This window comes from Podarcis liolepis, assembly GCF_965112155.1.
Source record: "Podarcis liolepis genome assembly, chromosome: 7".
Taxonomy (NCBI): domain Eukaryota; kingdom Metazoa; phylum Chordata; class Lepidosauria; order Squamata; family Lacertidae; genus Podarcis; species Podarcis liolepis.
Window position 1 is genome coordinate 7,882,084 of NC_139561.1, and position 27,615 is coordinate 7,909,698.

Sequence of the window (27,615 nt, forward strand, 5' to 3'; positions counted from 1 at the left end):
CTCAGCCTGGATGTTGAGGGCCGGTGGGGGGGCGGAACAGCTCCCAGGACCCTTTTGCCCCAGAGGGACAGGGTGCCTGGGGAGAATTGAAGGCCTCTCACCCCAAAACTCCTAATATAGTGGAACCTCGGCTCCCGAACGCCTTGGGAGCTGAACGTTCCGGCTCCCAAACGATCGAAAACCGGAAGTGATTGTTCCAGTTTTCGAACGTTCTTTGGAAGCTGAACGTCCGGCGCGGCTTCCACAGCTTCCGATTGGCTGCAGGAAGTTGCACTTTGGTTCCCGAACCATTTTGGGAATCAAATGGACTCCCTGAATGGATTAAGATTCCACTGTAACTGATCCCAGTGTCTTCATGTAGATACCAAATACAGTGGTACCTCGGGTTACATACGCTTCAGGTTACATACCCTTCAGGTTACAGACTCCGCTAACCCAGAAATATTACCTCAGGTTAAGAACTTTGCTTCTTTGAGAGCCAGTGTGGTGTAGTGGTTCAGAGCGGTGGACTCGTAATCTGGGGAACCGGGTTCGCGTCTCCGCTCCTCTCTGAAGTCTCAGCCCCACTCACCTCACAGAGTGTTTGTTGTGGGGGAGGAAGGGAAAGGAGAATGTTAGCCGCTTTGAGACTCCTTAAAGGGAGTGAAAGGCGGGATATCAAATCCAAACTCCTCTTCTTCTTCTTCTTCAGGATGAGAACAGAAATCGCGCAGCGGCAGCAGGAGGCCCCATTAGCTAAAGTGGTGCTTCAGGTTAAGAACAGTTTCAGATTAACCACAGTCCTCCAGAACGAATTAAGTTCTTAACCCGAGGTACCACTGTAGAACTGTGATTAGTCCCCCACAGCGCCCCATAGCAGAGCTGCCAGGGGGCCAGAAGGCACTATCCCAGTGCTCCTCTCTGGACTCTACCCTGAACATAGGATTGGAGCAAGGTCTCTCTCCTCTCGTCCCACTCTCTGCAGAAGTCATCCATCAGGGTGACCAAGGCTGACTTGGTTCCATGGCCAGATCCGGACCCAGATTGGAATGGATCTAAATAATTGGTGTTTGCAGCTGCCACCCCCCCTCCTCCAGCTTTGCCTGAAACTGCATCTAGTCGATAGTTGCTCCCATCCAATAGTTCAGAACCGGTTTCTTTAGGCACAGTCACACTACGGCTGCTTTCAGTGCAGCAGGGACTAGTGAAGAGTTAGCCACGCTCTAGAACCAACCAGTCAGCCCCTCTCTGCTAGATTTAATGAACCAGGAGGGGTGAGGGGGCACACGGTCACATTGCCACCAGCACCTTGCCCACACCAGCTGATTGCATAAGATGAAACTGGTCCCACGAAACACCTGCAATGACTGCACTGGGTACTTCAACCGCAGCTGCAACAAGTGCAGAGTCAAGACCACTCCAAAGTTGAACAATCTTTATCCTCAAAGTGTGTAGCCGGTTAGTCGCAGCGGGTCTCCAAGGACCCCAGAGGGTCCTTCCCCACAATGGGAATCAGAAACCTCCAGAATAGGTCCACTGGCCGGCTGCAAGAGGATGCAATAAAAAAGGGACCCCTGACCATTAGGTCCGGTCACGGATGACTCTGGGGTTGCGGCGCTCACCTCGCTTTACTGGCCGAGGGAGCCAGCGTACAGCTTCCGGGTCATGTGGCCAGCATGACTAAGCCGCTTCTGGCAAACCAGAGCAGCACACGGAAACGCCGTTTACCTTCCCGCCAGAGCGGTACCTATTTATCTACTTGCACTTTGTGTTTTCGAACTGCTAAGTTGGCAGGAGCAGAGACCAAGCAATGGGAGCTCACCCCGTTGCGGGGATTCGAACCGCCGACCTTCTGATCGGCAAGCCCAAGCCTCAGTGGTTTAACCCACAGCTCCACCCACCTCCCAAGAGGATGCAATGCAAGCTACCAAATGAGCCTTTTGTTTTGCAGCCCGCACTGCCTACCAGAACAGAAGGCCCTGAACCTAGGAGCAACCACAAACAGTTGAGAGCAGTGGTGACCCTTTCCCCATACCCCTCCCCCCCCCAGCTTTGGGGAAGATGCCTGGTGCTTGCACCCCTTGTGTGTGGCACAAAGGGGCCAGAGCAGCTGCTGTTGGGGGTGGGCACAGGTACATCCTCCATCCTCCGGTGGCAAAGTGGCTGCCTAGCTGGCTCCAGGATCACCATTGCAATGGGGGGCAGGAGTGGCGCCCCCTCCCTGTTCTATCAAAGTCTACTATGAGTGGGTGGACGAGGGGCATCTCACAGAGGTGACTGTTAGGAGGAGTGGCTCAGCAGGAGAGGGAGCGACTATGGGGGGGGCACTAAGAGTTGTTCTGACTCTGCTTAGGGACCCCTGATCGCTGCCTCGGATTGGTTACTCGTGGAATCCGAAGTAGCAGCAGCACTGATTGGTTCCCCTGGCAAGGGCTGTAGGGTTCACAAAGGCGGAACTGGCCATTCCTTTGGAGGGAGGGAGGGAGGAACCTTTCAGGCCCCCGAGGGCAGGAAAAAGAAAGCGAAAGAATAGTAGGCCGGAGTCGGGCCCCCCAATAGCCACAAAACCCGGAAACGCAGACTGCCGCTTAGAACTTTAAGAAGGAAAGCTCCGCTGTTTCCTTTAAGGGTTTCCCAAAGAAGACAGCCGCTTCGGTAGCCATTGGCTACATAAAGCAAGTCAGGAGAGCAGAAGAGGGTCTCTGAGCCTGTGCAAAGTACCCCCGCAGAGGGAACGCCTTCTAGGCACCCGCGGTCGCCCTCCTCGAGGGGCTTTTCTCAGGTGCGCCGGGCACAGGGCGAGGACAGCGGCGCCGTCGAGCCTCTGCCGCCGCCAGTGGGAGCGCCCGTGCGCCCAGGGCGCAGCAGTTGCCCGGACGCGCCCCGGGAAGCCCAGCGCAGGGCGCGGTCTCCGGTTCCGTCGGGGGCCAGTCCTGGCCCGGCAGGCTCCGCTGCCTTCGCCTTCTCCTCCTCCTCCTCCTGCCCTCGGCGGGCGGGCGGCGCGGCAATTCCAGCTGCCGCCGTTGCAACGAGGACGGAGGCAATGATCCTTCAAATTGCCACATCTGTATAATCTGCCTTTGATTTTCTGCTCCATGAAGTTTTATTTCCGATTGTTCCTCTCCCCGGCCGCGGGGGCTTCTTCCGCTCTCGGCCGACGGGGCGTCGCCTTCGCGCCCCGCTCCCGCCGAGCTCTTTTCTCCGGGGGCCGCCCGGCAAGGCTAAGAGAGGGGTCGCCCCCGGCCCAGGCTCCCAGGTCGCGGTACCTTCCACTAGCCCCCCCGGTCCGGTTCTGTGGGCAGCCTCCCGGAAGCCACGATATCGACCTCTCTCCTGCCTGCAGTTTGGGTGCCTGGCGGAGGATGCCTGTTTCTAACCCCCAAAGGGCCGGATTTGGCCCAGCGGCCGCCAGCCGCTGACTCTTCCTTGTTCCAGTGGCGCAGGCGACCCGGCATCTCCTCCTGCCCCAGTCGCGTTTCCCCAGGGAAGCCGATTTCTTGGCAGCTGTTGACTCGGAGGCTTCCAAAGCGCATTAAAGCAGCGGTTCCGAACGGCTTGAAACCAGGTCAGATCACCTGCTCACCGAGCTCAGTTCTGTCTGCACTGGCTCTCCAGAGCCTTACCTGGAATCAGTGGCGTAGCGTGGGGGGTGCAGGGGGGGCCGGCCGCACCGGCCGCAACATCTGGGGGTTAGGGGGCTCAAATCCACGGGTTAGGGGGCGCAAATTACTTGCCTTGCCCCGGGTGCTGACAACCCACGCTACGCCACTGCCTGGAATGGAAAAACCACCTGGGACCGCCTACATGCGATCTATCACTGAGGCTCCACCTGAGTGTACAAAGTCAAGCTAAACCTGGGTGGGCTGGATAGCACCTTCTCATCTAGAATTCACAGACTCCAGCTCTCCTGCTGTGACATCTAAATTCTTAGGTCCCAGGGATGATATCCTTCCAGTTCCCAGCAGAAACCTGATATGACCAACCATGATAAAACCGCTAGCATATTTGCTACAGCTAAGCAGGGTCTGGTCTGGTTTCGAATTGGATGGGGGACCCCAGTGAAATTCCTGCATCGCAGGGGGTTGGACTAGATGCGCCCTTGATTGTGTGATCAAGAGTGCCAAATGTCTTAAAACAAGTTTATTTACTCACTTCCTTTGAAAGCACTTTTGGCTTCTTTAAAAAAGCTGAATCTTTAGAAGTTGCAAGTTTGTTTTACAAAGCATTGGCTTAAAAAAACCCCATGCTTTTTTCATTAAAAAATAAAAATAAAAGTGCAGATACTTTGAAGTTTTTGGAGTTTTTACCAGAACACCTTTTGCATTATCACCACCCCACATGGGCATAGCCAGGATTTATGTTATGGGGGGGGGGGCAGAACCTCAGTTACGTACTTTTTTATTTGATATAAGGGCTATGTCCATGCCACCCCAGGATCCTAGAGCAGGTGTAGAGAACTTTTGGCCCTCCGTAAGTTGCTGAACTACAACTCCCATGAGCCTCAGCAAACATGGCTGATGGTCAGGAAAGATGGGAGCTGTAGTTCAGCAACATCCAGAGTGCCAGATGTTCCCCACACCTGGGCTAGGGACAAAAAGGTCTCCAGTTGCAAACAGCAGTCTTTGAAGAGTTCCTAAAGGGCAGGTCAGGAGTCTTATCCAGTGGTGCATTGCAGTGGCGTAGCGTGGGTTGTCAGCACCCGGGGCAAGGCAAGTAATTTGCGCCCCCTAACCCGTGGATTTGCGCCCCCTAACCCGTGGATTTGCGCCCCCTAACCCTAACCCCCAGATGTTGCGCCCGGTGCGGCTGGCCCCCCCCGCACCCCCCACGCTACGCCACTGGTGCATTGCAAGAGAGGTAAATCTACCAGAGAGTGGAGGCTGTGGGATTTTTTCCAGTCCCTGCTGTACATTGATCTGTTGCAACTGATCCATGTCTACTCCATCAGGGAGCTGCTACCTGCTGGGATTCTTTCAACTGTCACTTGAACCTGGGACCACACAGCGTGGTTTTTCTTCCCTCAGCTGGTCCCCATCTTCTTTTGCCAACAGATGGAAAGAGAAGGATTTCCCCTTCCCCAAAATGAAGGCTGAGGACCACGAGCCTATTGGATACTTAAAATGCAGTCAAAACCAACCATGCATGGTTGCTAAATAGACACAGAACAGGACAGCTGAAGCTCAAGAGTCCTGTAAGTTTCCTGGTTGGCTTATTGCCACACCAAAGAGATGACTGCTGATATCCTGACCAAGCGTCTACCAAGAGACAGCTTCCAGAACCACCGTTCCTTACACCCCACAACAGAACTCAGTCGCTGAAAGAAATTTCAGCTCCATCATGGAAATGGCAAGGTGCATGTTAAAAAGATGCATCTCTACCCCAATGCATGTGGGGAGGCGCAGCAGCAACTGTGGCGTATCACCAGAGCAGACTGCTGCTAACAAAGGGAGCTAAATGCACACCTTTTGAGCTTTGGTAATCTGTTTCCCAGGGACGCGGGTGGCGCTGTGGGTTAAACCACAGAGCCTAAGACTTGCTGATCAGAAGGTCAGCGGTTCGAATCCCCGCAACGGGGTGAGCTCCCGTTGCTCAGTCTCTGCTTCTGCCAACCTAGCAGTTCGTAAGCACATCAAAGTGCAAGTATATAAATAGGGACCGCTCTTGTGGGAAGGTAAACGGCGTTTCCGTGCGCTGCTCTGGTTCGCCAGAAGCAGCTTAGTCATGCTGGCCACATGACATGGAAACTGTCTGCGGACAAACGCCGGCTCCCTAAGCCTATAGAGCGAGATGAGCACGCAACCCCAGAGTCGTCCACAACTGGACCTAACGGTCAGGGGTCACTTTACCCTTTAATCTGTCTCCCATCTGAGCACAACAAAGCTGAGACAAGGAATAGTGTTGTGGACTTTTCTGAGAAATCAGAAGAAGCCAAAGACCTTATACAGTAGTACCTCAGGTTACAGACGCTTCAGGTTACAGGCGCTTCAGGTTACAGACTCCGCTAACCCAGAAATAGTACCTCAGGTTAAGAACTTTGCTTCAGGATGAGAACAGAAATTGGTGGTGGTGATGCAGCAGCAGCTGGTGGGAGGCCACATTAGCTAAAGTGGTGCTTCAGGTTAAGAACAGTTTCAGGTTAAGAACGGACCTCCAGAATGAATTAAGTTCTTAACCCAAGGTACCACTGTATACTTCTCATCACAAACTTCAATGTCCAGATCTGCCTTCCAGTGTCATGGCCCCCTCTGCAAGCGATGCACAAGATGAAGATGCAGAGGACTAGACTCCTGGCAGCAACACCAGAGACGAAGGGGAGCAGCTCAGTGGAGACAAGCCTGCCGTGGAGGAGGAGGAAGCTGATGAGACCACAGGTCCAGGACTACAGGTCAGACGCTCATCCAGAACCCTACTTTGCAGGGTCGGCGTTACCTCAGGGGACCTTTCATGTGGGAAGAGATAGAGATGCCAGCTGCAGAAGTCAGTCTATGGAGGGAGGCTGCACAGGAGGAGATATGGATGCATTGCATCAAAACAACACTTGAATCATTACCTTCTGGGAAGAAGGCCCTAGGAAGTAAGTGGGGCAACGAGAGTTGCCTAGAGCTGTCCCAGAGTGAGAAATTCCACACAAGGACAAAGCACATCAGGGTGAAGTATCACTATGTACGAGAGGCCATCCAAGACGGACTTGTGTAGTTGGCTTATTGCCGCATCAAAGAGATGACTGCTGATATCCTGACCAAGCGTCTACCAAGAGACAGCTTCCAGAACCTTTGAGTCAAGATGGGACTCTGGGTGGTTTCATAAAAGAGCATGTATGTTGTTTTGCCTGAGAATGGGTGCGTGGGATATTTGCAGTGCAGTCAAACCAACAATGAATGTTTGCTAGATAGGCACTGGATAGGAGCTGAAGCTCATCGAGTCCTGTAAATTTGCTAGAGAGGGCTCTGAGAGACACACCCAGGTGCCTGGTCAGGGGGAAGGTCTCTGCATATGTAACATCTCACCTGGCTGTGTACAGTGGTGCCCCGCAAGACGAACGCCTCGCAAGACGGAAAACCCGCTAGACGAAAGGGTTTTCCGTTTTGGAGGCGCTTCGCAAAACGAATTTCCCTATGGGCTTCCTTCGCAAGACGAAAGCCCATAGGGAAATCTCCGGGACAGCGGGGAGGCGCAGCGCGTCTTCCCCACTGTCCTCGGACCTCCTCCGAAGGCTGGTGGTGGGGCGGAGAGACCTCCTCCCACCGCCAGGCTTCGGAAGGATGCTCCGAAGGCTGGCGGTGGGGCGGAGAGACCTTCTCCCCGTGCCAGCCTTCGGATTGCTGTCCTGAAGACTTGCGGTGGGAGGAGGGTTTTCCTTCCCACCTCCAACATTCAGAATGCTGTTCTGAATGTTGGCGGTGGGGAGGAAAAACCCTCCTCCCACCGCAAGCCCCGGGAACAGAGGAGAAGCGCTACGCCCCTTCCCCTCTGTTCCCGTACCTGTCCTGAAGGCTTGCGGTGGGGAGAAAAGCCCTTCTCCACACTGCCAGCCTGGCAAGCGATTTTCATAGGAACGCATTAATTGATTTTCAATGCATTCCTATGGGAAACCGTGCTTCGCAAGACGAAAAACTCGCAAGAAGAAAAAACTTGCGGAACGAATTAATTTCGTCTTGCGAGGCACCACTGTACTTGCTCTTTGCTCTCACCTCTATTTCCACAACGTGACTAATTTTAAACTAAAGTATGTCTTTGTAACTGGATTATCATTTTAAGCCTGCCTGAACAAAACTGCTGTATCTGTTACTCTTCAACAAGTATTCTGAGTGAGTAAATGTTATTCTTTTTTAAAACTTTGTGCGGTTATTGTTTTAAGGGAAGAAAGGGGGGAAACACCAGAAGAATCCAGTCTGCCTTAAAGCATCCAGGATTACTTAAACTAAAAGGCTAAAACTAGCCTATTAAAGCTTCCCTTTTAAGGGGCAAAGGTATGCTTCCTCAACATAAGGAAAGTAAGATAATATCTAATAAATATCTTCTCTCCTAGCATCTATACACATCCCTACAGAGCCAAGGGTTTCGTGTCATTAATACAAACTGCTTTTATTCAAAGGGATGCAGAGGAGGAGACTGTTCTGTGCTGATGGAGGCAGGGCGAAAACCCACGCCCATTTCCCAGGGGTGCAGCTTGTGTAAAGTTCTGTCTATACAGCAAGAAACAAAGGCATATAGACGTGGACACACAGCGCAACTCGACACCTACCATGTTCCAGCAGCTCTGCTTCAGTTTCCACTAGGTAAAGGAAGAGCTCAACCCCTCAAAAAGGACAAGGCCCTCAACATCTTGCCTTGGCAACTTTGCAGGTACCCTGCCAACCCTGAAATGAGATCAGGTCTGCAAATGTTGGCAAGAGCAGTTTGCTGGCCGGATCTTGCCCCTGTATTAGAGCAAACCAGTAAAAGCGGATGAGGGGGAAAGAGCCCACCAGGAGAGGAATTGTGAGATTTGACTTGGAGTTGCAGGCTGAGAATCCTCTACTGGGAAATTTCCCACCAGCTGTTTGTTGTGCCCCACTCCTTCTGACCGAAAGATGCTCAGCCCATCTGTCTTCGCGCCATCTGTAACTGAATCGGCCACCCCTGCCTTCGCCCACAAAAGTTGCACTTGGGGTCCTTATCTGTGAGGCTGCATTTGTGCCTTCCTTTTCCTGCTGTTCAAAGAACGAGACAGGAACGAAACAGGAACAGCCAGAAATAAGGGACGGTGCGACCTGCACAAGCAAGCAACTTAAACTGCAGCCAGGATCCCCTAGGGCGAGGAGAGAAGCAGCCCAAGCGTTCAAGCCCCAAGCCTGCTCTTCTCCCAACTATTCTCTCTGCTCCTCTCCAAGTGTCCAGTCCTTTCAAAGACCCACAGTTTGCACAAGCACCTTCACCCGCCTTCGTGCAAGAGAGGACAGTAGCAAAGTGACTTCATAAAGCATCACTTGATTTCATTGGTTTGAGTTCCTCGATTTCAAGGTGTTTAGACTGTCCTCACTTTTGGAGTCCGGGGACGCAAGCACATTAATGCCACCTGTTCCTCCATCCTTCCCAGCTTCATGGATAACAGGATGGCCTTGCATGCTTGCAATTGCTGCAACTGCTTGTGTGGATTCCATTGCTGCATATTGAACCAGTCCACCTCCCTCTTCGTTGCCGCTGGGCTATAAACAGAGTGGCCCAGGAGAGCTGGCCTGGCTCCCAGAGGGACTGCATCATCTACAGGTGGTCGTAGGTGGTGTTGGGAGGTACAGGGCCCCGTGAAGATGAGCTGTAGTAATAGGGGGAACCTGGAGAGAGAGAGAGAGAGAGAGAGAGAGAGAGAGAGAGAGAGAGAGAGAGAGAGGCAGGCTATTAGCAAATAACCTGCCTGGGTTAACCATTCACTCCAACTCAAAACACATTAATCATCTCGTACCCACAGCCTTTGCAGACCTCAGCAGGGTTCATGTTAAGATGCCATCAAAACAGCCCGGGGGATGATTGACTTCCCTGCCCAGTATTCTGAGACAGGGCCAGTGTGGGACTTTGGTCAAATGGCTTCCTTCCCGCAAGAGAAGGAGAAAGTTATCTGGCATCTCGCATCTGTGCAAGGTATGTGACTGGCTGCAGAAGCGGAGGTGGAGCTTTGGTCACTTTGGTTTCAAAATATTTGGGCAGAGCTGTGGGCCTCTGGGAAAGGCGAGTCTCAGTCAGACTTCTCTGCGTGGTCATTTGTGGCAAGGAAATGGGGTTGGAAGGAAGCCCACCTACAAGGGATATGGAGTCCTGTAACGGGCAGTTTATTTTGTCTAACTCCACCTACCCACCCACCCAAAATTTGGGGACCCCATTCAAATTCTTTCCTCAGGTAATCACTCTTCTTAGCCTTAGTCACAAGGGTTCATCATCTTGTACCTGCTTTCCACTGGAGAAAGCACCTCTTGTAATCCAGAATGCGGCAGCTAGACTGGTGACTGGGAGCGACCGCCAAGACCACATAACACTGGTCCTGAAAGACCTACATTGGCTCCCAGTACATTTTCCAAGCACAAGCCAAAGTGTTGGTGCTGACTTTGAAAGCCCTAAACGGCCTCGGTCCAGTATACCTGAAGGAGCGTCTCCACCCCCGTCGTTCAGCCTGGACACTGAGGTCCAGCTCCGAGGGCCTTCTGGCGGTTCCCTCATTGCGAGAAGTGAAGCCTTCCATGGTTCCAGTTACAGATAGGTAGCCGTGTTAGTCTGCCATAGTCAAAATAAAGAAATTCCTTCCAGTAGCACCTTAAAGACCAACTAAGTTAGTTCTTAGTATGAGCTTTCGTGTGCATGCACACTTCTTCAGATACAGAAGTGTGCATGCACACGAAAGCTCATACCAAGAACTAACTTAGTTGGTCTTTAAGGTGCTACTGGAAGGAATTTCTTTATTTTGCAAGAAGTGAAGTTGCAGGAACCAGGCAGAGGGTCTTCTTGGTGGTGACACCCTCCCCATGGAACACCCTCCCACCAGATGTCAAGGAAATAAACAACTATCTGACTTTTAGAAGACATCTGAAGGCAGCCCTGTTTAAGGAAGCTTTTAATATTTGATGAATTACTGTATTTTAGTATTTTGCTGGAAGCCACCCAGAGTGGCTGGGGAAACCCAGCCAGGTGGGCGGGGTATAAATATTATTATTATCATCATCATCATCATCATCATCATCATCATCTCTTGATCATGGAGAGGACTCAAAGCACAGGAGCTTCCCAAGGGGCAGGCAGTGACTGCATTCACAACTCCGCCAAGAGAAGGTCATGTTGGAGCTGGGAGCTTGCAAAGAGCAATCTTCGATTTGGAAGGGGGAACAAGGGTCATCTAGTCCAACCCCCTTCAATGCAGGAATCTCAGCAGAACTGCAACAAGTAAACAGTTCTACTTTCCAGCATTCATAGTGGGTCAGGTCAGCCCAGTCAAGCTCCTTGCTGCTGGCTAGTTGCAAGGACTGATGCTCCTCCTTTCTGTGTCGGAGAGCACCAGAAACAGTCCTCACCTGCCTAAGCCCTCAGCTTTGGCCCTCAAGGTCCCAGGAGACCTGACACACAAGCTGCCAGGCCAAGCTGGGAAAGCCCCCCACCCCCAACCACCTACCCTTGCAGCCCCAGAGGAGGAGACTCACCCAGCAGTCCAGAGTTGGGGAATCGCCAGGGCTCTCCATAGCTGGTGTAAGGGCCGTGGCTGTAGGCGCCGCCAGAATAATCACTCCCTGCTGGAGACAAAGAGAAGGGAACACGTGTCAGAGGCAGCTGGGGGAGGCTCGCTGGTGGGGCTGCAAGTGGGGACATCTCCACAACAGCTAAATGTAGGGTTGATGTGGTGTTAAGGCTACAAATTTGTTTTCATCGAGCACCACAAAAACCAAGATGCCAAATCTGGTTGTCGCCATCATCATTGCCATCTTCCTCCTGCTACCTTCTAAGAGTGTGTGGGATGTGATACACAGGTAGCAATCGAGTACAACATTCCTTGTTTTCCTAGAGTGGACATGCGGAGGAATGTTTGGTCCAGCCCGTCGAAAACTTCCTGTTTTCTCCTGGCTGCAGCATCCTTCCTTTTCCATGTGACTAGAGGTGAGCCTGACCTTACCTGCCCAGGTAATAAAAGGACAAGGCACACAGAACACCTCTCTCTTTTTCACTTCCTTTCGTCGTGTGAACTGCAGTGACTGCCAGTCTGCAGTCACTGGGATTAACCCCCATATGGGGTAGATCCACATGTACATATTTGTAACTAAGTCTGCCTTCAGGGATCCAACCGTGAACTGATGATGTGAGTAAACTTTGCTCAAGGTTGTGGTGTGTTTTTCTTTTAAGAGGGATGTACGGGAACTTACCAGGAATCTAATCTTGAGAGGCTCACACGAGCCTGCAACCTGTTATCTGCTATGCATGTAAAAAGGGGGAATGTAACTCTGCTAGTGCAAATTAGGAAGGATATTAATAAACAATATATCCTCTCTTGCCTCCCTGAACATTCCCACAGAGGGGACTTGGGCTCTAGTGTTTCTCAAGATGGAAGTGAAATGGGGGCACCCAAATTTAAGGGAGGAGCTTCTGCAACTGAAGCCTGTTCATGAAAAGGGTTTTTTTTACAAAAGCCCAATGGCCTTGGCAGGAACCTCTGAGCTGACAGGCTGCTGGCGACAGTTGAGCAGCGGCTGAGCAAGGGAGACCTGAAGCCAGGCAGAGGCTCAAAGGGTGCAGTCTTCAGAACTACCCTGCCCTGAAATGCGCAAGCTAGGGTAGGGCAGCCCTCCAGCAGGAGAAAGTGGGGTGAGAGACAAGTGGGGTGTCATTAATCTCTTCTCCGCTCCTGAAATCCCCCTTCCCTGAGGATTCATTCCTAGGTGAAACTCCGAAAAGGATTGACCCCCCCCTTTCTACGCGCTCTATGCTGCAACGTTTCGTAATGGGTCCCTCTCAGTTTGGAGGTGAAACAGGGGGGCCACCCCAAAGGAAGCCATCAGCATCTGAACAGCTGGGGGACTCTCTAGATATGCAGAGGTCTATCTATACACCTGTAAATGGAAAGAAAACGGTGACCCAGAATGCGAGTGAATGCAGGGAAGCAGAGTGGCACAGCAGAAGCGTGCTGGGCCCATAACCTGTTGTTGGGATACTGCCAGGGAGATATAGTCCATCATGGCCCCAAGCCGGCTGCCGGACGATCCATCGATCCCTGTAGTCACGCAGTATGAGCTTTTAGCGACACGAGTTTCCTGGAAATACCTAGCCACATTCCAGGGCTTGTGCACACTCTTTATCAGCAGATAATGCACAGCCAGAAAGTTGCACTCAGAAGAGCATTATTTACAGGCTTTATTCAGCGTTGATCAGAACAAGGAAAGACATGACTGCCTGCCTGCGTCAGTGTCTCCGACCGAGTGAAATCGAAAGCAACAGCAAACATAAACATCCTGTGAACAGGACATGCACAGACTCTGTGACTCACAAAGCCTGCTCCCTTTTAAGGTGGAACGGAAATATCCTAACAGTGTCCTCATAAGGAAACCACAGCCCCATTTAGTCAAGCATTATTAGCAGTTTATATTCTCACTCCCAATCTTCCACCAAGGGGGTGGAGGGGGGTGGAAGGGCTCCTCCTGACAGATAAGTAATAATCCACAGAAGTCCGGATGCTATTTTCGGTCACATCCAAACCTTAAAGCACTATTATATCACTTTAACAGTCATGGCTCCTCCCCTCCAAAAAAAAAGGCATTCTGGGAAATGTAGGTTTTTAAAAAGTGTGCCGAGAGATGTTAGGAGACCCCTATTCCCCTCACAGAACTACAATTTGCAGAATTCCCTAGGAGGAAGGATGGAATGTTTCATATCCTCCAACCTTTCTCCGATGAAGATTGGGACATCCTATTCCATAATAATAATTTACTATTTATACACCACCCATCTGACTGGGTTGCCCCAGCCACTCTGGGTGGCTTCTAACGTATATAAAAACATAATAAAGCATTCAACTTTTTTTAAAAAAACACTTCTCTATACAGGGCTGCCTTCAGCTGGCTCAAGAGTTGGGTAACTCCATACCCTCCAACATTTCTCGGATGAAAATAGGGATGTCCTAAGGAAAAGCGGGATATTCTGGGATCAAATCAGAAACTGGGATGGCTTTTCTAAATCGGGGACGTCTCTGGAAAATAGGGACACATGGAAAATAGGGACACTGCTTTTTCACCACTCTGAAGTGTGATGTGGCCTTAACCCAGTGTACTACAGAAGCCAGCAACAGGACTCCCGTTTCCACAATGGGGCTTCCCCCTTCTTCTCCCCACACACCTCCCTCAAATCTTCTCTTGAGTCCCAGAAGAGTGGGGGGGGGGGCATGGGGGGGAGAGATTGTTCCACCTGGCAGGCGGAAACGTCTGCACAGATTGATTGTATCAGCGCAATGTTTAATTCCACGCATAATTCTTTTTCTAGTACTTCCTCCAAGTACTCCAGATAGGTCACGTACACTAGTCTTGGTGGTCCTTAACAATGACCCTGAAAGGTAGGTTTGTATGATTAACCTCAAATCCCATGTAGGGTTCAGCCGAGGGGTCAGCAAACTTTTTCAGCAGGGGGCCGGTCCACTGACCCTCAGACCTTGTGGGGGGCCGGACTATATTTTGAAAAAATAATACAGTGGTACCTCGGGTTACATACGCTTCAGGTTACAGACGCTTCAGGTTACAGACTTCGCTAAACCGCTGGTTAAGAACTTTGCTTCAGGATGAGGCCCCATTAGCTAAAGTGGTGCTTCAGGTTAAGAACAGTTTCAGGTTAAGAACGGATCTCCAGAACGAATCAAATTCTTAACCTGAGGTACTACTGTATAGGGAAGATGTTTTTTTAAAAAATGTTTAATGTCTTATATATGTTGGAAGCTGCCCAGAGTGGCTGGGGCAACCCAGTAAGATGTGTGGGATATAAACAGTAAAATTATCCTTATGGAATGGGACGTCGTCCCTATTTTCATTGGAGAAATGTTGGACGGTATGCTTGACGGCTGGAGCAAGTTCAATGGGGCAAAAGTTTTCCTCCACGAAACCTGATCCAAGCCATTAACGTGTTTGAAAAATGAGCTCAGAAACGATTTGGCCCCTCCTCCAACTGGCAAGTCGGATAGGTGTAAGACAGGGGTCTGCAACCCGCGGCTCCGGAGCCGCATGTGGCTCTTTTACACCTTTGCCGCGGCTCCGGGACGGATACTAGCAAGGGGAGGAGGCGCATTGTGCGCCCCGACACTCCCCACTGTGGCGGGCGCTGTACAGGCTGTGACGTCGCATGGGGGCGGTGTGTGCCTTAGTCACACACCGTCCCGACGTCACCTTCCCGCCCGTCCGCCCGCTACATTGTAAGGGGCATGTACGCTGGTCACTGTTTTGAAGGAGAGTGAAGAACACACCCACACAAAAAAGGTAACTTGTTAATTTAACATTTATTTCTATGAGGAGGAGTAATTCTGAGGGGTCAAACAAAGAAATAATAAAAAAGTGACAAAAAAGTTATTTTTATAATGATGAGTTTTGCGGCTCCCAGGTTTTTTTTCCTTCGGAAACGGGTCCAAGTGGCTCTTTTTGTATTAAAGGTTGCAGACCCCTGGTGTAAGAGGATCTGACTTCCTGTGGCCATTTTGAAGACTATATTTTTTGGGGACGACGACGACGACGAATGAATTCCTATGCCCCACAAATAACCCAGAGATGCATTTTCAATAAAAGGACACATTCTACTCATGTAAAAACACCAGGCAGGCCCCACAAATAACCCAGAGATGCATTTTAAATAAAAGGACACATTCTCCTCATGTTAAAAACACGCTGATTCCCGGACCGTCCGCGGGCCAGATTGAGAAGGCAATTGGGCTGGATCCAGCCCCCGGGCCTTAGGTTGCCTATCCCTGGTTTAGCGGATAGAGGTGTTTTTGTATTTGTCTTTAGGTTGTCTTCAGGTGTGTGTGTGTGTGTGTGTGTGTTTGCAGGGGGGTGTCAGTTACAGTAGGTTTTCAAACCATTTGGATGCTGGCGTTGGTGAGGGGGGTGGGGCTGGAGCCTGACTGCGAGGGAGGGGAACAAGATTTCAAGGGGCATTTGATTGAGTGCTCTCATTACAAGCGGTGTAAAAACAGCCCCCAATCTCTCCTTTCTTCTCCTGACCAATCTCATTTCACGCTTGAGGGGAGGGAGCGCGCAAGGGAGAAGATTCTGTATTCTCAACGCTGCATTAACCACATCTCCAAGGTAACCCAGGGACACACCAGCTCAGCACGTCCGCCAAGCCAAAGGGAACGGCGGCACCAGCTTGCCAGCTTCTCCCGCCTCAGCGGGCAAGGCCTTCCTCCTGACAGCAGAATTCGAGGCTTGCAAAGTTCAGGCGCAGCTTAGGCTGGCAAGCAAAACATGCTTACTAGGGAGCAAGCACCCCTGAACAGAGCTGCGCTTACTTCAGAGTCAACGTGCACAGGATTTGCAGGCAAACTAAGGCCCGGGGGCCGGATCTGGCCCAATTGCCTTCTCAATCCAGCCCGCAGATGGTCCAGGAATCAGTGTGTTTTTACATGAACAGAATGTGTCCTTTTAGTTAAAATGCATCTCTGGGTTATTTGTGGGACCTGCCTGGTGTTTTTACATGAGTAGAACTGTGCTTTTATTTAAAATGCATCTCTGGGTTATTTGTGGGGCACAGGAATTCGTTCATTACCCCCCCCCAAAAAAAATATAACCTCCCCCCAAGGTCTGAAGGACAGTGGACAAGCCCCCTGCTGAAAAAGTTTGCTGACCCCTGCCTTAGAGGCTGCAAAATGGCCACAGGAAGTCAGATCCTCTTACACCTATCCGACTTGCCAGTTGGAGGAGGGGCCAAATCGTTTCTGAGCTCATTTTTAAAACACGTTAGTGGCTAGGATCAGATTTCGTGGAGGAACTTGCTCCAGCCGTCAAGCATACCCTCCAACATTTCTCCAATGAAAATAGGGACATCCCATTCCATAACGAATTTTTTTACTGTTTCTACCCCACACATCTTACTGGGTTGCCCCAGCCACTCTGGGCAGCTTCCAACATATATAAAACATTAAACATTTTAAAAAAAAACACACAAAAACCTTCCCTATACAGTGGTACCTCAGGTTAAGAACTTAATTTGTTGTGGAGATCCGTTCTTAACCTGAAACTGTTCTTAACCTGAAGCACCACTTTAGCTAATGGGGCCTCCTGCTGCCGCTGCGCTGCCAGAGCACGATTTCTGTTCTCATTCTGAAGGAAAGTTCTTAACCCGAGGTACTATTTCTGGGTTAGCAGAGTCTGTGACCTGAAGTGTATGTAACCTGAGGTACCACTGTACAGGATTGCCTTCAGATGGCTATGGGGTTGAATAAATCCATACCCTCCAACATTTCCCCAACGAAAACAGGGACATCCTAAAGAAAAGTGGGACATTCCATGATCAAATCAGAAACCGGGATGGCTTCTCTAAATCAGGGACGTCCCTGGAAAATAGGGACACTTGCAGAGTCTCCATCAAGTTGGCCTCAGAGGACTTTTGCAAAGGGGCTTCCAGGTACAAGGCCATCTTGGTGGTGGCACCACAGCTACGGTGGAATTTTCTCAATTTCGGGAAGCCCAGCTCCCCTGCTTCTTGATTTCAGACAGCGTTCGAATACATTTTCATTCTGGAAAGTGTTTTATGAGTGATTGCTGTTTTTAAGTCTTCTGGTTTTTAATGCTTCTGTGCATTCTCAAGACTTTTATTGGAGTGAGTCTAACACTGTGTTCTGCAACATGGTTTCTTATAATGGAAGCAGAGTAGGAAAATGAGTTTGAAATAACCCAAAGAAACAAGGAAGGGAGGAAGGTGGGGCGGCGGAACGGATGGTCCCAGTGGGCAGAGGAGGCTTAATGCCAACTGGGGGAAGGAGCACCAACAGAAGCTGGCCCTTTAAGGGGGCAGATGGGGCTGGGTGGCCTCAGGCTTGCGGGTTGCGATGGGGGGGGCGCTTCCTGGCTGCTCTGGAAGGAGAGATGCTGTGCTGCATAAATCCAAGTGTTTGGGGAGTGTATGATGCGTCTCAGTGGGGATAGAAAGACCCCGGAAGGAGGCATTTTCTCTATTCTCTAAAAATGCCATATCCATTTTTAAGTGACAGGGTTGTGTTGAATGGGTAAAGAAGGGGGCAGGACAAGGCTAGGAGACCCACCACATGTTTCTATGGCTTTCCCTGCAATCTGGGGAGGTGGCAAAGCCGGGAATTGCGGGCAAAGTGCATGGAAGGGGCACAGACAGCCATGGTCATCCTCACTGCCCTGAGTCCCATCCCTTCCGCCTCCTCCTCCCCTGAAGCTTTTCCCAGGGAGCTCCTTACCTGCCACCATGCCAGCAATTGCAGATGAGCTATAGCTTCCCTGCCCGCCAGTTGGGATGTGGGGAGGGTAGCCTGGAAGGGTGGAACCAACCACTTCGCGCCCTAAAGGGGGGGGGGAGACAGGGACAGAGAAAACCAGAATCAACAGACATGCCAGGAAACACCCTTAGCAGCTGAGGTGCTCAGGGATCTACAAACTGCATTGAACTTTGGTGTGTCTTTGCCTGCCTCCCAAGCACCAGCCAATACCCACTGGTGCTGTGGGTTAAACCACAGAGCCTAGGACTTGCCAATCAGAAGGTTGGCGGTTCGAATCCCCGCGACGGGGTGAGCTCCCGTTGCTCGGTCCCTGCTCCTGCCCACCTAGCAGTTCAAAAGCACGTCAAAGTGCAAGTAGATAAATAGGTACCTCTCCGGCGGGAAGGTAAACGGCGTTTCCATGTGCTGCTCTGGTTCGCCAGAAGCGGCTTAGTCATGCTGGCCACATGACCCGGAAGGTGTACGCCAGCTCCCTCGGCCAGTAAAGCGAGATGAGCGCCGCGACCCCAGAGTCGGCCACAACTGGACCTAATGGTCAGGGGTCCCTTTACCTACCTGATGCGCCACCCACATTTCACCTCTCCAAATGACCCCCTGACCGCTTGGGGAAAGCCCATTGCTCTCTTCCTGACATTTGGGTCTTTGACAAAGACCTCTCCACAACCTGCAGGCCCTTGTGTGACCAACTTGCAGCAAATATGCAAATATACCGCTTCTCCTTCGGAGCTGGTTTGGGGCCTGGCATGCTCGTGTTGGGTGCCTAGACATCCCTGAATGGGCAGCCCTTACCTGTCACAGCAGAGTATGTCTGGTGGGCCGCCAGGTTACGACTCAGCGATGGGTTGGAAGGCGTGAGCATAGATTTCCCGTCATCCATGGATGTGTTGAGCAGGGGCACGGCATAGATACCTGCCTGAGAAAGGGGTGGGGGCAGCAGGAGATCAGGACCTCGTAGGGATCTGAGCACAGTCCTCCTCGGTGCCCTGTTTTTCTCCCCACATGGGACTCCCTACTTGTTCCTTAGGTCCCTTCAGTGTCAATGAGCCCTGAATCCCTTCACAATATGATGGGATTCCTGCGTAGTTGAGATTCCTGCATTGCTGGAAGGGATTGGACTGTGGAGTCCCTTCTAACTCTATGGCTCTATGAATATATTCATCATACCTCTAACTCAGCCTTGTAGCTTCTCCCCCACCTCCATCCATGCCTGCCCCCGCCCCCTGTCTGCCGGTTAGGGAGCCACCTTATTATGAGTTGGACCACTGGTGCATCAACATTATGTGGGGTGTGAAACACAGAGCAGTCAAATGCAACATTCCTAGAGTGGACATGTTTAGACATGAAGAGGGATGTTTGTCCAGCCAGTAGATAAACTTCCTGTTTCCTCCTGTGCTGGGACAAGCTTCCTCTAAATGTGACCAGAGGTGGGCGTGACCTTACCTGTGCAGGTAACAAAATAGCACAGGGCAGGCAGCCATCTCTCTCTCTGACTCCATTCCTTGAAGAAGCCACATCTCCTTAGCCAGAGATGCTTTCTTCAGCCAAGAGAGGACAAAGGAACTACAGTGGTACCTCGGGTTAAGAACTTAATTCATTCTGGAGGTCCGTTCTTAACCTGAAACTGTTCTTAACCTGAGGTACCACTTTAGCTAATGGGGCCTCCCACTGCCGCTGCGCCACCGCCATGCAATTTCTGTTCTCATACTGAAGTAAAGTTCTTAACCCGAGGTACTATTTCTGGGTTAGTGGAGTCTGTAACCTGAAGTGTCTGTAACCCGAGGTACCACTGTATCTCCTTATGGGACAGAGTCCATGTGTATATATTTTGTAACTTAAGTCTGCCTTCTGGGATCCATTTGTGAACAGAAAGTGTGAGTAAACTCTTTCATACTTTTATACAAGGCTGTGTTGTTTCTATGCTTTCTAGGAGGGAATAAAAGGGGAATTACCAGGAAACTTATTTTAGAGACTTATGCAAGCCTGGCAAACCTATCCGCTGTGTAAGTTTAAAAGGGGAATGTTACTCTGCTAAATCATAGAGCTTGTTAGCACAAGTTGGGAAAGTTATAATTAAACAATATAGCCTCTCCTGCCTTCCTGAACATTACACACATAAGAAGTGCCAGGGATGGATCCTGGAACCTCTTGTATCTAAAACATACGTCTACCACTGAGTTCCAGCCCCCCCAACCCCTCCACCCCCACCTCAAGGCTGTCATGGCGGCCTTTGGCTCCAGCACTCACCTGTTCTCCCTTGGCATGGCTGGGGGATGCGTAAGCCTCTGGGAAGTGCTGTCTCTCGAAAGGGCACTCCAGCAGGTGCTGCCCGTACGCCTCGCTGCGCAGGTGCTTGTGGGAGGTGCTGCTGCCTTGAGAGTCTGTGCTGAGCTGGCAGCTCTCCTGGTCACCTGCTGAGGGAAGCCGCAATCAGCCTGACTTGGACAAGCCTCTGCCCAGCCCTACCTGCCGGGGGGTTCAGGATGTGGTTTTCTTCCACGCTCTCTTCCTGCTCAGCCCTCCCGGATGCAAAGGGGCAGGTGTGGGTCTCTCAGGGATGGCAAGGATCGTTTCGGTAAATGGGCCTCTTGCAACTGCTCCGTGTTATATACACAAATATAGATCCATGTGCGCATGTGGCCCCAGGGCTGTGCCCCTCTTCGTTCCACTCCCCAACCCTTCCCCCAACACCCCTTAGACCTTGCCAAACTCCCTTGCAGCTCACCTGACCCCCCCCATCCATATCTTCTTGCAGTTCCTTCATTGTCTAGTGAATAGAATTCTCAGACAGTTACACCCACTATTTCTGTCATGCCTCGTCACTCGGTGGACCAATCAGGACAGGACAATTTGGGGAGGGGGGATTCTTTCCCTCCCTCTTCCCCACCCATATAATGTTCGTTTCATAAAATCATCCCTTTTCAAAAAACTTCTTTTTTTGCAGTGATAGTAGCAAAGAAATCTGACTTTGCAGCCACCGCTTGATGAGGTTCCGTGAGTCAACATCTACTTTCACCTGTGGGGAGTTTAAGGTGGCGGGTTTGAGCCATTGTTGCTATTTTATCAATATTCCACTCATACAATTGCCTTAGCCAAATGAAATCTAAGCCACCTGAGAGACTGAATGAAACTTTGTTTGGCTTTAACTTTTCGCATTGTCTTTATCCATTTTGTATACTATATAGTTCTTCTTCAATTTTTGTCCATGAAATGTCCATAAACAAATAAATCTTTCTATAGATACAATTCTTGTTGTCTGTCTATATTCATTTACAAATACTGTTCAACCTTGGTCATAATATACATTTTTAATTCATTTTGATATTATTGTCCAATAAATTTCTTTGTATTTTCCGATTATGAGGTTTATTTCACTTCTACTGGTTTCCCTATTTCACATCATCTTCTCTATATATAACATATATATACATGAGAGCAAGAATAAATGTAAAATGTAATATAATATGTGTCTGTATAGTATGTAATTATAAAAAACCCATAAAAATCGTCTTTAAAAAAAAAAGAAACTTTGTTTGGCTTACAGGAACATTCTCCCCCCCCCCCCAAATAACGTGCAGCAGAGTTATTGTGGGCAAGTGAGGTGTCCAAAGTTAAGCAGGCGCAATGTGAGACTATAGAACACCATTGCTGGTTACGGAGCAAACTTAGAACCAACCAAAAGTCAGTCTGGAGCCTTAGCTTGCGGTTTCCGTCCTTTTTGGCACGAAACAAGCGGTAAGAGTCCCCTCTTCAACCACAGCACTTCTAAACCTACACTCACAATCTGGAGAAACTACATGTTAGCAACAGAGGTGCCCAGAGTCAGACCCTGCCACACCCTCCCAGCCCAACGTCACTTACTGTCCTGGATTTTTCTCTTGTGGTCGCTGCTGGGGGAGCCGATCCCTAGAAGGCCGTTGATGGAGTAGGTGGAGGAGCCCAGAGAGTCTGACTGGGGCGACTCAGGAGGAGTCACAGCTGAGCTGGGGACTGGAGGAGACACAGCAGGTGGGGGTCAGCGGAGAAATGTCAGCAGGCCCTCCCAGGAAAACACCCCCAACCCCTCTTCCAGGGCACACTGGATTGTGGAGGTGAAGAGCAGTTAGGAGGACTGGCCAAGTGGGGAATTCGCCCCCATGGCAAGGGGCAAGGGGAGCCTAGGTGCTCAGCTTGGGAACACTCCCCTCCAGCTAGGACTGAAGGACGCATGGAACAACGGCAGAGATTCCAAGCTAGCTATCATATGTTTCTATCACTCTTCAGGAGAAGGGTGGGAAATCACTTTAACAAACAAACAACATCAGTAGGGCTATTTACAAAAAATCACAATTACAAGCTTTGGGGAAAAGATATCCACTTGGGATGAACCCACTCTCTATTCTGTAACTCCAAGCTAAAGCCTGCCTTCAGGGAACCTGCTGAATGAACTGAATGTAAGTAAACTTCTTATCATTACTTTTAAGAAAAAACTGTTGTGTCATTATTCCTTTTAAGAGGGAACAAAGGGGATTTACCAGGAACAAGCCCAATCTGGACAAGCCAGATTGGATTGCTTAAGCAAAGAGATTCAAATGATTCTACCAACTAGCTTCCTGCTATATACTGGGGAATGTACTCTGCTACTGATTCACTAGCATGAGTGAGGAAGGATAATATTTAATCAATATATCCTCTCCTACTATCCACAACATTCCCACACCAACTAGCCAGAATGCGGCAGCTAGACTGGTGACTGGGAGTGGCCGCCGGGACCACATAACATCAGTCCTGAGAGATCTGCATTGGCTCCCAGGATGTTTCCGAGCACAATTCAAAGTATTGGTGCTGACCTTTAAAGCCCTAAACAGCCTCGGTCCAGTATACCTGAAGGAGCGTCTCCACCTCCATCGTTCAGCCCGGACACTGAGATCCAGTGCCGAGGGCCTTCTGGCGGTTCCCTCATTGCGAGAAGGGAGGTTACAGGGAACCAGACAGAGGGCATTCTCGGTAGTGGCACCTGCCCTGTGGAACGCCCTCCCTTCAGATGTGAAGGAAATAAGCAGCTATTTTATCTTTAAAAGACATCTGAAGGCAGCCCTGTTTAGGGAAGTTTTTAATATTTAATGCTGTATTGTTTTTAACACTCGATTGGAAGCCGCCCAGAGCGGCTGGGGAAATTATTATTATTATTATTATATTCAGTTGAACCCAGAGAGTGGAGCCAAGTGGGTGCAGACCAGGAGGGAGCCATCCAAAGAGCACTTACTGAGGTTATGGCCAGGGCTCAATGTTTTGGGCACCATGCAGTTCTCCATCGGGAGGTTGAACGGCTGCTGAACTTTTGTGCGAATGATCCTGGAGAGAAAAGAAGACAAGAGCTGGGAGAGGGTGTCTGTGGAAGAACACAGGTCCTGCGTCTGCTCGCAGCATTGCTGAGATCAGAAGCTGGTCCTGGCTAGTGTTAGAAGCTCAGATATATACCGTAAACTAGGTGCCCAATGGCCCCATAAACCCAGGTTACCGTTGCCACAATGGAATGTGGTGAGTGCTCTCACCTGTTGATGGAGCTGACACTGGGAACAGTGTCGTTGTCACAGACGCCCTCTGCCAACAGCCGGTCCCGGATTTCCCAAGCAAACATGGTGGGGTTCTGCCGCTTATAATCTCCAATCTTCTCCACCACCTTGGGGGTTGCCACCTTGGGCTTGGAGCCCCCGATCACCCCTGGCCGTATACTGCCCGTCTCGTAGTACCTACTCCAATAGACAAAGTAATAGGATTACCACACTCACAACAAGAAATGTTCTTGGCATTGCCTAGAGTTTTATCACCCCTCCAGCTGAAATCTCGCTGCAAACATGGAGATGGGCTCCTGCCGAGAGTGGAAATTTCAAAATGGGTTCCTCACGGAGTAAAAAAAAATAACAATCTGCTTTCTCACAGCAGCTTTCTCTCATCTAATTATTTATTTTTAGGATTAGGATTGTTAGATTTATTTACATCCCATCTTTTTCAAAACAAGTTTACGGTTAAAGCAGACCGGGGAGGGGCAATTTTTTAAAATAAAACTTTAACAACACACAAACACAGTACTTTTTAAAACGTACAGTTTGTTACTGTTGAAAACATCACAGCCCCAGCACTTTGCCTAAAAACAGTCGGTTTCCAAAACCCTGTTGGAAAAAGAAAGTTCACTTGCTGGCAGAAGGACAGCAAGGAGGGGGCCAGTCTGGCTTCTCCAGGGAGGGAGATCCAGAGTCTGGGAGCAGCCACCAAGAAGGCCCTCCAAAAAAGTGGTGGGACTGAGAAGACTCCCCCCCAAAAAAACTCAGGGCCCAGGCAGGTTTGTATGAGAGAATAGGGCCTTTCAGACAGCTTGGGCCTAAGCCACGAAGGGCTTCAAAGGTCCATAACCAGCATTTTTAATTGTGCCCAGAAACAGGTTAATAGTCAGTGGAGTTGTTCCAGCAAGGGAATCATCTGTTTCCTATAACCTGCCCCCATCTGGCTGCAGCTCTTTGAGCCAGTTGAAGTTTCTGAGCAGTTTTCTGAGGCAGCCTCACATAACTGGCCGCTCCATCCTACTTCACTAGCTCAGACATCCATGTAGGAAGGTGAATACTTCCAAGCACTTGCGTTAAGCAATTGCACTGTAGACACCCGCAGTATACAGCACTTTTCTTTCTTACACCTCAAGCACAGGGTGTTTCTTCAGGCGAAAGGGGACCCTTCCACTTGAAGAAAACACAATAAGAGGATTAAATGGCGTCCTATATTTACAAAGTCCCAATACTACAGCACTTAGTCACTTAACATTCCCAGCTTGCAAAACTATTGTTTAGCAGAAATGACAGGAGCTCATTTGGAGGTGGCCTATGATCGTGGTTAGGGTTAAGCCACAGTTCCTTGCTTTGGAGATCAGTGTCTGCTGCGTCAACACCACCACTCTAAGGGCTGAACAGTCATGGTCAGGCTCTGTAATGTGGTTGATAAGGGTATCCAGAGATTTTGAGTGCATGTGAAATTAGCTTTCTGAAAGATCTCCTTCCTTGAGAGGGGAAATGGGCAAGCCTGGAACGCTCGTGAAACAGCAACACAATAAAATTGCAGGAGAAATCAAGCAAAAACTTCTGCCACAATTTGTTTTTAATTTGTGTGGGCCATCACAGGCATGGTGAATTGTTCCACAGAGCTCACAGCCCTCCAGCTGGCCACCCCTGACCTCTGGAATGCTCCCGGGATGAGGCCTTTGAAAATGGCCACAGGAAAGGTATGCTCTCAGCCTCCCTGGCTAGAGCTCCTTCGTGATGCCACAGTTGGATTCTCGGAGCGAGAAACCAATCCGTCTTCCGGCACGGTCATTACTCACCCCAGCTCTGCAGAGCCCTGAGTGGCCACCTTCATGCTTACCTGCCAAGGATTTTGCTGACACAACCGTGACTGACCCGCAGCTGTCGGGAGATGTCGCAGGGCCTCACACCCTGGTGTGCCAGGTCTACTATGCGCTGCCTCACCACCTCTGGCAGGGGCCGGCCATTCACAAAGGCCCCGCCCAGCTGGTTCAATCCTCCGTGTCCTGCTAAGACACAAACCCAGTCCCAAGAGGGATGGGGAGAGCTGGTCTCAGTGCTGTTGCCACTGCTGTTATTTTTGTTAACGAAAGGTTCTAGATCATGGGTAGGCAAACTAAGGCCCGGGGGCCGGATCCAGCCCAATCGCCTTCTAAATCAAACCCACGGACGGTCTAGGAATCAGCGTGTTTTTACATGAGTAGAATGTGCGCTTTTACCGTGGTACCTCAGGTTACATACCCTTCAGGCTACAAACGCTTCAGGTTACATACTCCGCTAACCCAGAAATAGTACCTCGGGTTAAGAACTTTGCTTCAGGATGAGAACAGAAACTGTGCTCTGGCGGCGCGGTGGCAGCAGGAGGCCCCATTAGCTAAAGTGGTGCTTCAGGTTAAGAACAGTTTCAGGTTAAGAACGGACCTCTGGAACGAATTAAGTACTTCACCTGAGGTACCACTGTATTTCAAATGCATCTCTGGGTTATTTGTGGGGCACAGGAATTTGTTCATTTCCCCCCAAAAAATATAGTCCGGCTCCCCAAAAGGTCTGAGGGATGGTGGAACAGCCCCCTGCTGAAAACGTTTGCTGACCCCTGGTCTAGATGGAGTGTGGGGCTCTGTTAATTGGATGATGAAGGGTTTCTATTCCTCTTCTTGAGGTGCTTTACTCCACCACCACCCCAATAGTTGCACCATCACCCCAATAGTTGTGGGTGGTGGAGAGGGTGCTGAGTAATTTCCCAGCCTTGGGGGGAAAGAAGAGGAAAGTTAGATGCCACCTAGAGCTGCCATTGTTTGGGGACGGGCTACAGGTAGAGGACAAAGGGACCCACCTTTTGTGTGGCAGCGGTTTGTGTGTGGGATCGCATGATTGCTAGACAGCTGCAAACAGCCTCTATGGCCCTAAATAATATTGATTTATACTGATAATTTGATATTTTAAGTGCTATATTGTTCTTATTTTAATGGAATTTAGAAACTTACGGTCTGAGATGTACTTGATTTAAACGTAATTTAATTGATTAATTTTATCTTGTTATACCTGTGTTGCTGTATGATGTATTGAATATGGGCCTATGGCCGTAATAAACTATCTATCTATCTATCTATCTATCTATCCATCCATCTATCTATCTATCTATCTATCTATCTATCTATCTATCTATCAGGCTCTATGGCCCACAGAGTTTCAGAACCGGTATGGAGGGGACTCTATGATGTCTGACTGGGGCAATCAGTCGTAATAGGTATACCCCATGCAGATAAGCAGAGTATAAGTATAACAACAGCAACAACACAACAACAATTACTATTATACCCCCAAACCTGGTGACAGGGAAAACACAATGGGTTAATCCAGTGCTTTTTTTCTATAATAATAGGTACCAATACTCACCATGAAGTGTTACACTTTTTAAGAACAACAAAAAAGAGGTGCCAGCAGTGGCGTAGTGTGGGGGGTGCAGGGGGGGCCAGCCGCACTGGGTGCAACATCGGGGGGGGGACGCGCTCGCACTCTCAGCTCTCTGCCCCTACCTGGCTCACTCACTCTCTCTCACTGCAGTGCTGGCTGTGCGAATCCGATCCGAGCCGCCGGGTCGCCGCCCACTGTGGAGGGGGGGGGTGCCAGGCGTGCGGTGCGGAGAGAGAGCGAGGGACTATCTGGGGGAGGGACAGTGCAGCGGCCGCCCAGCGCAGCGCTGAGCGCGGGAGAGAACCACACCAGACCAGCCCAGGCAGCAGCAAGAAGAAGCTGGCAGCGGCGGCAGGTTAGGGGGTGCAAATTACTTGCCTTGCCCCGGGTGCTGACAACCCACGCTACGCCACTGGGTGCCAGTACTGCGTATCCTTGAGTACCCCCGGAAGAAAAAGCACTGGGTGATATTATATATATATATATAATTACTTATTTATACCCCACCCATCTGGCTGGGTTTCCCCAGCCACTCTGAGCAGCTTCCAACAAAAGATTAAAAATACATGAATCCCTATCTCTTCCTTCCTGTCACTACACACTCTTTTTTCCTACCTGCAATGGGGAAAGACGTTTCTTTGCTCTCCTCCAGAGAAGAATATCCATTTTGAACTGGACCGTGGATATTTGTAACATTGGTGAAGACTTGACGTTTTCATCCCCCCAAAAGAT

General features: G+C 50.2%; 1 protein-coding gene across 8 annotated transcripts in view; it reads right to left on the reverse strand.

Moving 5' to 3' along the window:
* Positions 1–8,045: 8,045 nt before the first annotated feature.
* The window catches only part of PAX8 (paired box 8), a 34,579-nt gene continuing 15,009 nt past the window's right edge, over positions 8,046–27,615 (reverse strand). For 3 of the 8 annotated variants that reach the window (XM_083514349.1, XM_083514351.1, XM_083514350.1), the window contains exons 3-11: positions 25,310–25,475; positions 23,455–23,655; positions 23,166–23,254; positions 21,782–21,910; positions 20,168–20,334; positions 18,713–18,836; positions 17,885–17,986; positions 11,142–11,231; positions 8,046–9,293 (exon numbers count right to left, since the gene is read on the reverse strand). In XM_083514349.1, the coding sequence (XP_083370475.1) occupies positions 9,223–9,293; positions 11,142–11,231; positions 17,885–17,986; positions 18,713–18,836; positions 20,168–20,334; positions 21,782–21,910; positions 23,166–23,254; positions 23,455–23,655; positions 25,310–25,475 (1,139 nt within the window). In that variant the 3' untranslated portion in view covers positions 8,046–9,222. The remainder of the gene's footprint in view (positions 9,294–11,141; positions 11,232–17,884; positions 17,987–18,712; positions 18,837–20,167; positions 20,335–21,781; positions 21,911–23,165; positions 23,255–23,454; positions 23,656–25,309; positions 25,476–27,615) is intronic. The other 5 variants (XM_083514352.1, XM_083514353.1, XM_083514355.1 and 2 more) reach the window with 3 other exon arrangements.